Source organism: Trichosurus vulpecula, chromosome 9 (assembly GCF_011100635.1).
Source record: "Trichosurus vulpecula isolate mTriVul1 chromosome 9, mTriVul1.pri, whole genome shotgun sequence".
NCBI classification, from domain to species: Eukaryota; Metazoa; Chordata; class Mammalia; order Diprotodontia; family Phalangeridae; genus Trichosurus; species Trichosurus vulpecula.
Window position 1 is genome coordinate 86,587,451 of NC_050581.1, and position 15,831 is coordinate 86,603,281.

The 15,831-nt window shown below is 35.8% G+C and overlaps 1 protein-coding gene across 1 annotated transcript in view; it reads left to right on the plus strand.

Moving 5' to 3' along the window:
* UHRF2 (ubiquitin like with PHD and ring finger domains 2) overlaps positions 1 to 15,831 on the plus strand; it is a 175,497-nt gene that overhangs the window by 129,162 nt on the left and 30,504 nt on the right. The window contains exons 7-9 of the mRNA XM_036739305.1: positions 3,469 to 3,592; positions 4,122 to 4,229; positions 5,994 to 6,098. Of these exons, the coding sequence (XP_036595200.1) occupies positions 3,469 to 3,592; positions 4,122 to 4,229; positions 5,994 to 6,098 (337 nt within the window). The remainder of the gene's footprint in view (positions 1 to 3,468; positions 3,593 to 4,121; positions 4,230 to 5,993; positions 6,099 to 15,831) is intronic.

A 15,831-nucleotide genomic window follows, 5' to 3' on the forward strand; every position in this document is an offset into this window, starting at 1 on the left:
TAGAATATCAAGATAAGAGAAATCTCACTGTTCTGGTTGCAGACATCCTGTCATCAACAGGAAAGACACCCCTTGTCAGTCTTACCTGGTCTTTGAAGTTGCTAACACGGCAAAGGGAATTTTTAGAGTAGAGCAAAGCAGTTTGGATGATTAATTCAGACTTTGGATCTTATTGGGGTTCAAATAATCTGAAAGGATTGTCATCTTCTCAGAGATTCAGTTTCCTCATCTGCATAAAAGAGGTTGAACAAAATGTCTTCCAAAGACATTTCTAATTCTGAATCCTTTTGTCCTAAGTATGTAAAGAAATTTTTGTGTAGATATCAGGCTGTTCATATTGAAAGTCCTAGGTAACTTTGAGAGGGAGAAACAAGAAAGATATGTATTGATAAACACACAGGTTGATAGAACCTGTTGTCCCATCGTCCTAATCTTTTTCATCTTCATACACTTATTTTCCCTGTTCCTTAAACATTAACTAGCATGTTTGCAACAGCTAGGTTAAAAAAAAAAAGGAGTCATACAGGGAGTGTTGTACAGAAAAAACAGAGGTAATGAAGACAATATAAGACTAAACCTTGCTCCTTTCGGTAGACCGGGGTGGAAGGCTATGAGTATTTGTTTCATATATTGTTAGAAGTGTTCACTGGCTTTCCTTAACTGTTTTTCTTTGTTATAAGGAAGAGCTTACGGCTAGGGGAGTAAGGGTGGAATAATATTCCTCTTAGGACTCTGATGTCAAAACAAAAGGCATCAGTAAAACTACTTCCCTCTTCTCTCCCACCCCCACCAAAAAAATAGATAAGGCACTGGCTGGCAGAAATAGAGTAAGAATGGAGAGAGGGAGTAAGTGATTCTCTTGTCTTTAAGCCTTTGTGTTTACTGTACCACGTACCTGGAATGCACTTCTCAGAACTCCCTTGTAGTCATTTTGTGTAAATTTTAGTTATGGATAGATATTTACATAGATAGGAAGGAGGGGTTCTCCTCCATCTCAGTTGTTATAGTGTGGTAAGAAGGTGTTAACAAGCAATGGTCCCTGGGGGAAACACCCTCCCACAGCTCAGATGGTGAAGAGCCGGCTCTTTCCCTGAAGGCTGACTCCGTCTCCAACTGCTCCAACCTTTCACCCGGCTAGGTCTCCCCTGGGCTTGGCTATTCGTAGACCTAGGGCTTTTAACTAGTTTTTAGCCCAGCCAACTCTATTGCCTTTTTTGACTAGATCAGAGATAGAAGTGTTCAGATCTAGTAAGTAACTACATCAGCTTAAATGGAGGTAGGACAGGGAGATGAAGTTCCTTTTTAATATGTCATGTTGTCTTCCCCTTGGAGCATAAGCCTCTTGAGGATAGGGACTTTGATTTTGACTTTATACGACCAGCACTCAGCACAGTGCCAGCCACACAGTTAGCAATAAAGGCTTGTTGATTAATCATATCCTTGGAGATTTAAGTCCTGAGGCAAATGTGACTCCTAATAAGCCAAGAAGAAAAAAACAGTTGGGGAAAAAAATGGAAAAATGTACTGAGGTTAATTCCATTCACATTAATGAGTTTTTATTAAGCATCTAATTGCTGTCAAGGCACTGTGCTAAATCCTAGGATAATAAAGACAAAACAAAACAAAACAACTGCCTCTACCCTGAAAAAATTAAGTTCTTCTGGACTAGTTAAATGAGTTTAACTACCGTTAGAAAACTGGGAAAAGGAGGAAAGGATTACAGAAGACAAAATGACAGTTTCCTACCACATTATTAGTTAAGTGACCTGTACATAAATAATTCCTGGAAAATGACATATTATATTTCAGGACAGTGGAAAAAATAGGCCTTGCTCATTCTTGTTCAGTAAAAATGTGATCGCTTATATTTATTTAGTGAATACATGAATGGATGGATGTGATATAATCACTGATTTCAAAAAAAAGTATTGTATAAATCTTTAAAAAAAAAAAAAAACAAAACCCGTGTATTCCTTTGTCAGAGTATCTTTTAAAGATAAATTTTCTGTTTTTCAAATGATGGAAAAGCTGGCTTTTCTACCAGGGAATAATGAAAATCCCTGTCGTTTTTACCTCTTGATTACTCCACAATTTTTTTTCTTGATGTCAGCAGGTTGTTTTCTTTAAGAGAAATATTTTCCTTTCAGGATTGTGATATCATCCCAAGATAGCAGGTTTTTGAGGAGTCCATAAGTTTTTTCTTAGTTATATATTTAGTTTCATCTTAGCACAATGGAGAGGACTCTGAATTTGGAGCTATAGGATCTTGGGTCAGTTCCTGACTCTGCCCCTTAGTACCTGAATGACCTTGGGCAATTTGATTCATTGCTCTGGTCCTCAGTTTCTTCATCTATAAAATGGGGGATTAGTCTAGATGACTTCTTAGGTCCCTTCTAGCTCAAGAACTGTATGACCCTGTGATCCTGTCCTATCAAAGATAACATCTTAGAACTGCCTCAAGTGTTCAGGTTGCTACTCCTCATTCCAAAGACAGATTTATTTCTGTTAATCATCCTCTTGTTGAGGACAAGAGATACCAAAACATTCTGTCTTTCTCGTGTCTCTAGTTAGCTGATATTATTAAACAATTAGAGGTTATTTCTGTTAATCATCCTCTTGTTGAGGACAAGAGATTCCAAAACATTCTGTCTTTCTTGTATCTCTAGTTAGCCGATATTATTAAACAATTAGAGGTTATTTGGCTGTAGTTTTTGCGATTCCCTCAGATTTCTGTGATATCCTCCCTAGGGATCCAGACCCCAATTTAAGAAATAGTATTATATGAAAGCCTTTAAACCTCCGATCTTAGTGAAGATGACAGCTCTATTTGGGGCTTCCAGGGAAAAGGACTGATGAACTAAGTTATTTTAGCCCTTGGAAATAGTTCTTTTGATAGTGTGTGGGCGGCTGGTGGTTGGGTTGGGTTTTTTTTTCCTTCAACAACGAACAAAGCCTGACTGACTGGCATAGACTGTTTCTAGCTAAAAAGTATCTATGGGGCACGCAAAAGCTCATCAGATTATCTAGTTAAAATCCCATTACAATAAATACAACAAAGAACAATCTTGGTTTTGTAGGACATATCCCAGAGATTGCTGCATTGTAATAGCAGTGTCTCATTGATAGGTAATTTTCTGACTTTTTTTTGAAAGTCACAATCATTTTATGAAGGTTTGTGTTATTTTTAGTCATGTCTTTGTAAGGATTTTGAATTATTCTAATGGAATGTTTTTATTATTCTCACTTAAATGTGTAAATTTTTTATAGAAATAGGTTTAATTCTTTAATACCAAAAATCACCTGTTTGCCATATGTTCACTATGGCATAATTGTCAAAATAAAGAAATTTGTTCTATTTATTCTCTGTTAACATCAGTTTACTCTCCTGTGTTGGGTTTTGTTTTTTTTTTCCAACACCAAATATGTCAAACTTTTACAGCTCTACCTCTCCTCTTTTTTTTTTTAAAGGTATTGTCCTTCCTGTAAAATTGATTCAAATGAAGTTGTAAAAGCTGGCGAAAAACTCAAACAAAGTAAAAAGAAAGCAAAGATGCCATCTGCTAGTACTGAAAGTCATAGAGACTGGGGCAAGGTAAAGAGAAATAGCTTTTTGTACTTCTGAAATTATGTTGATATTATTTACTGACAATTTTAGTACCTACTAGCCATCTCTGCGTTTAGAAATTTTGTTCAGTTGGTTTTCAGTCTTATCCGTCTCTTTGTGACCCCATTTGGGGTTTTCTTGGCAAAGATGCTGGAGTGGTTTGCCATTTCCTTCTCCTGCTCATTTGACAGATGAGGAAACTGAGACAAACAGGGTTAAGTGACTTGCTCAGGGTCACATAGCTAGTAAGTGCCTCAGGCCAGATATGAACTCACAAGGAGGAGTCTTTCTGACTCCAGACTTGGCACTCTATCAGCCTAGCTGCCCCATTTAGAAATAGTGAGTAGTAGATAAGATTAAAAACTTAGGATCGTAGCCAGACTTTGATCTTCTTCAATGTACAGATGTTAAAATTTTGTTCTTCATATTTTATGAGTAATGATAAAAGTTTTGTTTCAAGACTAATTTAGCACAATGGGTTATTCTAATAATGAATTTATGTCTTGTGACTATAAAGGGAATGGCCTGTGTTGGTCGAACTACACAGTGTACTCTGGTTCCTTCTAACCACTATGGACCTATACCTGGTGTTCCTGTTGGAACCACATGGAAATTTAGAGTTCAGGTAATTTGCTTCATAATTATCTAATTGAATCATTTAAAGAAAAAAGTTTTTAGTATTTAATGATAACATTTACTTTGCTAAAGCACCTTTTAAAATAAATGGGCATCTCTTCCATGTGGGGTTTAATAGAGCCAATAAATGTGAAGCATATCGTAGAATAGACTTGTAGAAGGTAGCTTTGCAAAGTAGAATATGTGGGCTTTAAAAAACATCTGTCTTTCAGCCCTTTAAGTTATATAACTTCTCTCAGGGTTTTTTTTTTTTAACGACTCCATAACTTTGTGCTGTAGGTTCTAATTTAAAAGTAAAAGTCTGTTATTAAGATGGGAGTTTTGTTAGCTTCACCTGGACTCATAAAATGTCCTTCCTAAATGAATAAGTATAAGTCAAGAGTTTGGGAAATCTAAAGTGGTCATCTGCTACTTGAGCAGAATATCTGCCCAGCATCCTTCTTGTAGAAAAAGCCCCAGAGGCTCACTTGATTTAGCTTCCCCCATGCTTTTGATAATTTACATTTGTCAGTGAAGAAAAATCTTTAACCATGGAAAAAAAAGTCTAAGGCAGACTTTTTCCCTATTGGCAACCTGTGACTTTATACTTCAAAGTCTTCAACTTTAAAGGCATCTTCTTGTTCAGTATTTCTTGATGGATGCTGATAAGTCTTTGAATTATCATTCCTAGACTATGTAATGAAAAGATGTAAGTATACCTCAAGGTAGTTTAGAAACACTGATGATTAATTTAGTTAGTAAAAATCACTGAATCTTAAGCTCTTACTAGGAACCCACCTACCTCTCATTTTGTATATTTTTAGTAGTATATATTACTATGACTTTCAAAATAATCCCCTTACCATCTTTGGATTTATTTCACTGAAGAGAAAAGACAGTTTTTGCTAAATGGTCTACTGAAACCTAGTTTCTTCTATACTTCAAAAAAACCTGTTGTTAGAACCCCTCCATACCTTAGTTTTGAGGGTTGCTGTGGCTGTATTAAGTCATCACCTGGTAGCCAGTGTCTGAGTTTGAGGCCTTTCCGCATTTACCTAGTCCAGTCCTAGATTTGTGTCCATTTTGATAAAATCTGCCAGAGATTTTATGCCAGTGACATAGCCTTCAAAATCCCTAGGTCACTTTCACAGGACAAATAGTTTTCAAGCATTGGATTTTGACAACTTGTATTTTATGTTTACGTAGCACAAATAATGCTGTATCTGATCTTGATTGAAATAGGGCAATGCAAACCAGCTCATATGAATAACTATCAAGCATTTGTGCCCAAGATTGGATTTTACAATTTTTTATGTAATTAAAAATCAATTTCTTGAGTTCTGTGCCCAAGAAGACTAATAAGCAAATACATCGTTCTAGCCCAAAAACTCTTAGCAAAGATTTAAAATTCTTTTTAATCCCAAAGAATATGATGTAAAATGTTTCTCTAAATGGTTTTGATGTTTCTAAATTTTAAACACATGTAATTTTTTTTTACTTTTTATGAATGCTGAATTGTTATTTGGTAACAACCATGTCCTAAATATCCCCAAATCTGTGCCTTTTAAAACAATATACATTTACTAGTACAATTTTACCATTAGATGTAATCACCTGTCCGATTTTAAATGCTCCTAGCACTATGACATCTTAAAGTCCTCTTAGCTCAATATCAAATTCTTGATTTGTTATGTTTTCTAATTAATGGATTACTTGTTAAAGATCAGTGATTTCTCAGTTCTCTTTCAGAATTTCTTTTTGTTTAAATTTAAAGGTGAGTGAGGCAGGTGTCCACAGACCCCACGTTGGTGGAATTCATGGACGAAGCAATGATGGAGCATACTCGCTTGTACTGGCAGGAGGATTTGAGGATGAAGTAGTAAGTCCAAAAAAATCATACTATCTTGACTGAGTCTAGCAATAAGTTGATTGCTCATTATTTTAAAAATGAATGTCATATTTAAATCATTTTGATCTCAGTTTAAACTGAGCAAATTCTTTTTATATCAGTTATATTAAATTGCCATTCTATTTAAATGATGTTGTGAAAAAGGACTTCTTTCAATTAAAATGTTTCATCTTGGAAAATTTGACAGTAAAGGTAATAATTTGACACATTTATTAACGTTTGCTAAATGAACTCTAATAAAATCAAATTAGTTGTTTGTTTCAATGTTACAAAATATTTAAAATAATTATATTCTTCACATTGTTACTTTATTTTAAAAAGGTGAATTCTGAAAAGCTTAGAAATAATGACAAATCCTATAAGTATAAAATTGAGTGGGTCAGTACTATGTAACATAATAACAATTTCAATTGAAAACATAACAGGTTTAGGTTTAGTTTATACTTAATAAGATAACTAAAGACAAACATTTCAAAGCAAATATTAACTTTGTTAGCTTTAGTAGGCTTTGCTTGATAGCTTTTTCAAACTTCTGTATGGTGGAATAAGAGCTGATAAGTTTTTAATTTAGTTGCATCCAACTAAAATAATAAAATAGTTCCTGGGTAATTCAAATGCAACTGTCATTTTGTTTGAACTGACCCAGATGTCTGTATTGTGCAGAAACAGGCCACTTAACTCTTAAAATTAAAATAAACTTTGTGTGGGTGTATCTTTGTACAATTCAGTGCTATGGAATTCAGGAGTCTGTTATAGGTAAACCAAAGTATGTTGATGCTTTTTTTTTTATATCTTTTATAATCGAGTCCAAAGAGCCGTTAAGGAAATAGAAACGTACATGCTTAGTTATTCTTCACTCACAGTGTTCACCCAACTGATGCCATTATTAGAGTTTCCCTCTCTGATGGAGAAGTCTTTTTATAAAGAATTCTCTGTGTTCAAACTTTGCTATAATCCTAGAATAAAATTCAATCCAAGTCCCAGCCCTCATAATAATTTTTAAATCCTAATAAATATGCTGCTGTGCGTACATAGGACTAGCTGAGGGGCAAGATGTTGATATTTCTTATGTTTATTTTACTGTTTATCAATAGCAATTTCTGCCATTTCTGGAATAATAGCTTTCTAGAAATGCCTATAGTATAGGTCTCTGGGACAGCTATACTAGTGTCTGAATTGAGCACGTTAGATGGTAAGATAAAGCCTAGGTTCCCAAAATGGGTGATACTGCCCCCCCAGGGGCCCCTGGAACAATGGGGGCGGGAAGCAGTGGGGCAGTAGTAGCCTCAGGTGCAATTGGGGGGGAGGGGGATTGAATAAAAATAAGGGTTAATCTAACCCAGATGGGCACTGAGTTTTTATTTTTTTTAAAGAGGTGGTAGCCAAATAAGTTTGAGAAGCTCTGGGACTCTAACTCATCACTGCCAGGTTAGGAAAACCATAGCTTTAAATATTTACAAAGTTATGAAGTAGTCTTTGTTTTTCTCTTACTGAACACAGGTGTGGTTGTTCAACATGGGGTTTTTATTTTTGAATGCATTCAACAGAAAAGTAAGCTCATAATGAGATCATAGATTTAGAATTGGTAGGCACCCTAGTGAACATCTTTAAGACTCATATCAGAGAGGATGGAAAAAAAACTGCTTGTAAAAAGAAACAGATGAAAATGCTCTTAAATGAAGCTGCTTGCAAAGAAAGACCATAAAAATACAGCCTTGAGCATGGAAGTAGCTTTAGAGAAAGTGTGGTCTCAGATTTATATACATTTCATTCTCTGAATTGTAATTCATTCTTGGTACATTCGGCCAACAAAAAAGGCTAATTTAGGGCTAGTAATTGTTAGCAGAGAGGCCAAAGACTTCAAAGTACAACACCAGTAAGTCCAGTCATTTCTGGCCATAGTAGAAAGCAATGCCCACCCTAACCGTCTGTGTTCCCTCTCCTCCCATCATCTTGTGATAATACGTTTTTTAGTTAGTCATCCTATGTTTGTGTGAGCTCAAGCAGGGTAGCCCATATTCTAATTTCCATTCTTACCTCAATTCATATGGGCCTTAAATCTAGACATGTAATTTTGTCAATTTACGTAGGAAATTTTAAATCTGTATTTCATAGAAAATTTTTAAAATATAATTAATAATGGCTAAGATGTGAAGTGAGATATAATCTATTTAACTTTATTATCAATAGAAACATTTGCCATATTCAGGTTTCCTAGGAAAGGTAAACCTCTTCAGTAAGGGCTAAGATTAGAATATTATATAAATGCTAACCACTAAATATTTCAAATTAATCATTTCTTATGCTCCTTTAGCATGTACTTCACAAGATTGTTGTGAAGATCAAATGAGATGATCTATGTTAAGAGCTTTGTTAACATTAAAACTCTACATAACTGCAAGCTATCATTGTGACTATTTAATTGTTTCATGAAAGGATAGTTTTTACTTCAGAAAATGAAAAGGTTGAGGAATATTTACTGGTAACTTTTTTGTCTTAAGTCAAATTTTCTCTACTATCCTGTTTTGAGAGACAAGAGAATCATCCTTGTTTCTCAGATCTTTAAAAAATAAAAAGATAAATGACAAAAAATAAAAGATAACTCATCATTGGGGTATATCCTTAAAAGAGGAGAGGGAATAAAAGAAATGTTAAAAGTAGTGCCATTACAAATAATGATTTTCCCTGTATTTAGAGGTTCTCTATTCTAAAGAATCATAAATGGTTGAAAATAACATATGGAAAGCTTCTCTCATCTTCCTGTTTCTCTTGAGGATTGATGAGAGGATAACAATATAAGCATCTGTCTATTTGGAAGAGGGGTCTTGGTGAAAAATTAGCTTACTCCATATTATAAATAAAAGGGCAAGAATTAGGAGAGCTTTGTAAGTTGAGTAATAATGTCCCAGCTTTCTCCAAATTCCCACCCAGATTCTCCCAAATCTCATCACTGTCTACTAACTTTCATTGATAGATAAAACATGTACCCCAAAATGGTAAATGAAAATTAGATTTTAAATTTTAGATATTACCTTTGATTCTTCTCTGGAAAAGTTTGAAGATCCTTTTATCTAAAACCTGGACTTTTCACATAAAATTAGAATGTATTCTTTGAGGATAATATACATTTTAAATTAGTTCAGCTTCTCATAAAAAATATGCCCTTTCATCTTCTTAATAGTGTGAATATCTTCAGAGGGGCTGGAGTGGGTCTCTGCTAGCGGGCTTATGGATTCCCTGTGTATATATAAAGAGTCTGCCATTTTAGAACTGACATTCATGACCTAGGACAAGTAATTTGAGCTTCCCCCTTTCAGCTTCTTACTGGACAGATACAGCTAATAGATGCTCCTTTCTTTGGTCTAAGGCATATTGTGATGGGAGTTAATATGAGAACATGTTTTTACATAGAACCTTGGAGGGCGGTGGTACCTTATAATAAGAGAGATGACATTCATGAAACTTAATATTAGAAGTTTATCTTCCCCATGAAAGTGGCCCAGTGATGTAGTTAAATTCATGATTTATGTCAGAAGAAATAAATCCAGACCATTCAACAAACACTTGACAATAATAGCTGACATCACATGGAGCTTTGTGAGGTACTTGACATGCAAATATTGTCTCCTTTGGTTCTTGCAACAGTCCCATGAGGTAGTTGCTTATTATTATCTCCAATTGACAGTTGAGGAAACTGAGGTTGAGAGATTAAGTGGTTTGTCTGGAGTCACAGAAATACAGGGTGTTCCTAGTCTGGACACAGGCAAAAATGCATATTTTCAAGAAATGAAATGAATGAAATTTTCAACCACATTGTATTTAATTGGAATATTAACAAATAACATCTTCAATATGATTTCCGTCATTTGTGATGCGAAGGTCGATGCGCTTTGCAAGTTTCAAGTGAACTTAATGCAGTAACTCCACATCGCCATCAATTTTAGCACATTCACTCTTTATGCGTTCAATCAGGTGTGTTGCATCTGTGATTTTCATTAAGTACGCCTTCTCCTTTACCATACCCCAGAAAAAGAAGTCAAGGGGGCTAAGGTCTGTTGATACTCCAATTAAATAAAATGTTGTTGAAAATTTCATTTATTTCATTTCTTGAAAATACGCATTTTTGCCTATGTGTCCAGACTTTAGGAACACTCTGTAGTAAGTGTCTGAGGCAGGATTCAGGCCAAGCCTTCTTGAATCTGAAATCCAGTGGTCTGTCCACTACACCAAGAGTGTCAGATTTATTTAAGGGCCAGCAAAGCTCTTAAGTTCAGCACAAACCAGATTAAAATGTAATTAAGAAATGTTTAACAAAATTAAAATACAATACAACATAGCTAATATTCATACGTGGTTTCCTAAGGCCATATGTGGCCTGAAGGGATCCATTTCTGTTAGAATCTGACACTGTTGTTCTGTAGCAGCTCGGCAGCTGGCACCTCCCTGAGGATACAGAGATGAAAGGGAAAGACTCTTCCCTCAAGGAAATCATGTTGGTATAGAGGAGTTGACATAAACGTATATTACATACAATAAAATGGCTTCTCTTTCAGTCAGTCAAACATTTATTAAGAGCCTGCTATGTGCCACATACTGTACTTAGTGCTGGGGAAAGGTTAAAAAAAAAAAAAAACCTGCTCTCAAAGAGCTCGGTCTGATGGGGGAAACAGCATGCAAACAATTATATACAAAAGATACTTAGGGGATATGTTGAAGATAATTGACAGAAGCAAAATACTAGCAATAAAGGAGTTCAGGAAAGACTTCTTATGGAAGGTAGGATTTTATCTGGGACTTGAAGGGGTTCAGGGAAGCCAGAAAATGGAAATGAGGAAAGAGAGATTTTCAGGCATAGGGACCAGCAGGTAAAAATGCCCAGAGTTGGGAAATACAGTGTTTTGTGTGGGAAACAGAAAGGAAGCTAGTGTCGCTGGATTACAGAGTACATAGGGGTATATATGTTTTAAGACTGGAAAAGTAGGGGAGGGCACAGGTTTTGAAAGGCTTTGAATGCCACAAAAATAGGATTTTATGTTGAGTTCTGTTGCTGATAGGGAGCAACTGGAATTTATGGAGTAGGAAGTTGATAGGGTCAGTCCTGTGCTTAAGGAAAATCACTTTTGACAGCTGGGTGGAGGATGAACTTGAGGGTCAGACTTGTGGGTGGAAATCAAGAGAGATCAGTATGAAAATACAGAGTATAGAATATCCAATGGGAAAAGATGGCCAGTCGTGTCAAATGCTGCAGAGAGGTCAAGGAGGAATTAAAAGAGATCAGTGGATTTGGCAATCAAGAGATTATTGGTTACTTTGGAGAAAACAGGTCCAGTTAAGTGATAAAGGTGAAAGCCAGATATTGCGTTAAGAAAAGAAAGGAGAGAAAGTGGAGGCATAAGTATAGATGGCTTTTTGATGAGTCGGGCTGAGAAAGGAAGAAAAGATAGGCTTGTAGCCAGTGAGGTGGTGGAAGTTAGTGAAGGTTTTTCAAGGATTGCGATTACTTGGGCACGTTTTCAGGCAGCGGGGAAAGAACCTAGCGGATGCAGAGGAACAAGATATGATACAGGAATCATTTTGGTAGAGAATGCAGAAGGAAATGGGATCAAGGGTGAATCGTACAGTTTGTTCTTGTTGAGAAGGGCCACCTCTTCCATCATAGAATGAGGTACAAAATGGGTGATAATCTCAGGAGTTGTGAGGAGGGACATAAGGAAGAAAAGAGCGTTTGGAGCAATATGTATAACCAGGTGTGAACATTAACTTGGGTTACGATTATACTTCTGTCATCATCTGATATCCTCTGTTGTTTGAATGAACGTATTCTTTGTTCGCTAGTTGTAAATGTCTGTCCTTAAGATATTGTACTTGACTAGAAGCTGGTTTTATGGGGAGGGAAACAATTAAATATGTAATCCACTGGTTAATTTGATTTAAAAAATGAAAGGGGTGAATTCACCACCAGTGAAGAGGAAATTAAAGCAATTATTAGGATCTGTTTTGCCCGATTATATGCCTATAAATCTAACAATCTAAGCAAAATTGAATATTTACAAAAACATAAATTGTCCAGATTAACAGAAGAAGAAATAGATTACTTAACCCCATCTTAGAAAGAAAGATTGAACAAGCTGTCAATGATCTCCCTAAGAAAAAATCCCCAGGGCCAGATGGATTCACAAGTGAATTGCACCAATCATTTAAAGAGCAATTGATCCCAAAACCGTACAGACTAGTTGGAAAAATAGGTGAAGGAATTCTAACAAATTTCTTTTACGACATAAACGTGGTGCTGATACCTGAACTGAGGAGAGTAAAAACAGAAAGAAAACTATAGACCAATTTCCCTAATGAATATTGATGCAAAAATTTTAAATAAATTACTAGCAAGGAGAATACAGAAGGATCATACACTATGACCAGGTGGGATTTATATGGAGAATGCAGGGCTGGTTTGATATTAGGAAAACTATTAGTATAATTGACCACGTCAATAACAAAACCAGCCAAAATCATATGATCTCAATAGATGAAGAAAAAGCTTTTGACAAAGTACAGCACTTATTTCTATTTAAAATACTAGAGACCATAAAAATAAATGAATCCTTAAAATGCTAAGTATCTACTTAAAACCATCAGTAAGCATTATTGGGGTGAAGCAAGGATGGCCATTATCACCACTATTACTCAATACTGTACTAAAAACATTAGCTATAGAAATGAGAGAAGAAAAAGAAATGGAAGGAATTAGAATAGGCTATAAGGAAACAAAACTATCAGCCTTGGCAGATGATATGATAGTCTACTTAGAGAATCCTAGAAAATCAACTAAAAACTAGTTGAAATAATTAACAATTAGGGGCAGCTAGATGGTGCAGTGAGTAGAGTACCAGCCCTGGAGTCAGGAGGACCTGAGTTCAAATCTAGCCTCAGACACTTGACCCACTTACTAGCTGTGTTAAGTGACCTTGGGCAAGTCACTTAACCCCAGTTGTCCTACCTTCCCCCTTCCAAAAAAAACAAAAAGAAAGAAAGAATTAACAATTTTAGCAAAGTTGCCAGTTAGGAAATAAACCCACATAGAAATCATCAATATTTCTAACAAAATCCAACAATAAGACATAGAAGAGGAAATTCATTTAAAATAACTGTAGACAATACAAAATACTTGGGAATCTACCTGCCAAGACAAACCCCGGAACTATATGAACATAATTACTTGTTTGTTGCTTAATACACAGCTAGGGCCTATGCTCACAACTCCTCCTCTTTGCCCCATATGTATGCATATTACCCAGAACTGGGTGGTGGGCAACAGATCTTCCAGATGGTGCTTTACACCTTATGCTAGCTCAGGAATCCCCTAGGTTTGTTTTTTTTTTTTTGTCATAGTGGTTCCTGCCCTTATGCCATTTCTTGGCCCTTTTTCAAGAGCAGGTGCTGAAACTCCCCACTGTAGCACAGGAGCTCCTGGATAGACTCTATCCACAATATCTGCAGAACTCTCAGTCTCCTGAAGCTGCCCTCAGCTGGACAAATGGCTCGTTGTAGCATGTTCTTTGTTTTTTAGATTAGAAATGAGTCTGGTGCATTTTCTAGATCTTTGTTGAAGTAAACTGGACTAGCTAGGGTTCAGTGCTTCCTCGTCGCTTAGGGCCTTGACTCTGCCTCCCAGTCCCCCCAGGGGTAATGTTTAACAACTATTCTCTGCCTGCAAAAAAGTATGCACTATCCATTTTAAAATATGATCTGCATTAATGTTTTCTCTATCACTTTCTTGAGCCTAGACAATCAACAAAACAATATTTCAAGCCCTGATTTTCAGTGTTTGTCCGTTTTCAAAGTGTAATCTTCACATGAAAATTTAACTTTTGGCTCTTTGCTCTATGGCACTAACTCTAGCACGCCTCTGCCTTTAACCCACCTCTGCTAATTCTAGGCCAGTACCCAAAAGAGATGAAAGAAAGAAGAAAAGGTCTTTTATATACAAAAATATTTGTAGCACCCTTTTTGAGGTGGCAGAAAATTGGAAAATAAGAGGATGTCCGGTAGTTGAAGAATAGCCGAATAAATTGTGGTATATTAATCAATATGCTATATTATGGTATAAGAAATGAGGAAATAGATGATTTCAAAGACATGAAAGGACTTACACAAACTGATACAGAGTGAAATAGGCAGAATCAGAAGATTAATTTATACTAAGATCAGTATTTTAAAACTGAATAATTTTGAAGATTTTTGTAAACTTTTTTTTTTTAAATAGAGCAAGGACAGTAATTTATACAATGAAAACTCTTATCTTTTATTTTTATTTTTTTAAATTTATTATTTTATTTTTCCCCAATTACATATAAAAACAATTTTTAATATTCGTTTTTAGGACTTTGAGTTCCAAATTCTCTCCCTCCTTCCTCATCCCTGTCATTAAGAAGGCTAGCAGTTCAATAAAGGTTATACATGTGTACCCATGCAAAATATTAGTCATGTTTGAAAGAAAACATAGACCCAAAAAAAACCCTCAAGAAAAATAAAGAAAAGTATACTTCGATCTGTATTCAGACATCATCAGTTCTTATTTTTCATCATAAGTCCTTCAGAGTTGTCTTGGGTCATTGAGTTGCTGAGAATAGCTAAGTCATTCACAGCTGATCATCTTACAATATTGCTGTTACTTTGTACACAGTACATTTCACTTTGCATCAGCTCATGCAAATCTTTCCAGGTTTCTCTGAGAGCATCCTGCTCATCTTTTCTTATAGCACAATAGTATTCCATCTTAATCATTTAACAGTTTGTTCAGACATTCCCCAGTTGATGGGCATCCATCCTCCTGATTTCCAACTCCCTGCTATCAGAAAAGAGCTGCTATAAATATTTCTGTACATATAGGTCCTTTTCCATTTTGTTTTAGTTTTTTTTAATCTCTTTTGGGATACAGACCTACTACTGGCTAGGAAAGTGACAATACTTTAAAAACGAACAATTTTGAAAACTCTAAAACTGTGGTCAGCACAGTGACCATTCTTGGTAATGGACAACCAGTGATGAAATATGCTATCCATTACAGAGAGATGAAGAATTTAGGGAAAAGAATAAGAAACGCAGATACTTGAGCCTGTGCTTGTGTGTGCACACACATGCATACATACATGCATACACACATTTACGTATAGCCGCTGGGGGAATGTGTTTTGATTATGCGTGGACATTTTTTAATAGGTCGGGAAGTCAGAGGGAGAGAAATAGATTTCTGTTGATATAAATATAATTTTTTGAATTTAAATTTAAAATTTTTGAATGTTAGAAAATAAACTTGAGCCTGCTACACATGTGAAATGTTGCATGCATTGTTAGACAAGAACACTGTGTTACTTCATGAAGTGGCTTTGTTGTTCATTTGTTTCAGTCGTGTCCGACTCCATTTGGGATATTTTTGACAAAGATAATGAGATAATTCAGATAATCCCTGAAGTGGTTTATCATTTCCTTCTCCAGCTCCTTTTCCAGATGAGGAAACTGAGGCAAGCAGGGTTAAGTGACTTGCCCAGGGTCACACAACAAGTAAATGTCTAAGGCCACATTTGAACTCAGGAAGAGGAGTCTTCCTGATCCAGGCCCAGCACTCTGTGCGTTGTGCCACTTAGCTGCCCCATGAAGCAGCAGTAATACCTAAATGTACATGAGGATCCCTGTGGCTCACATA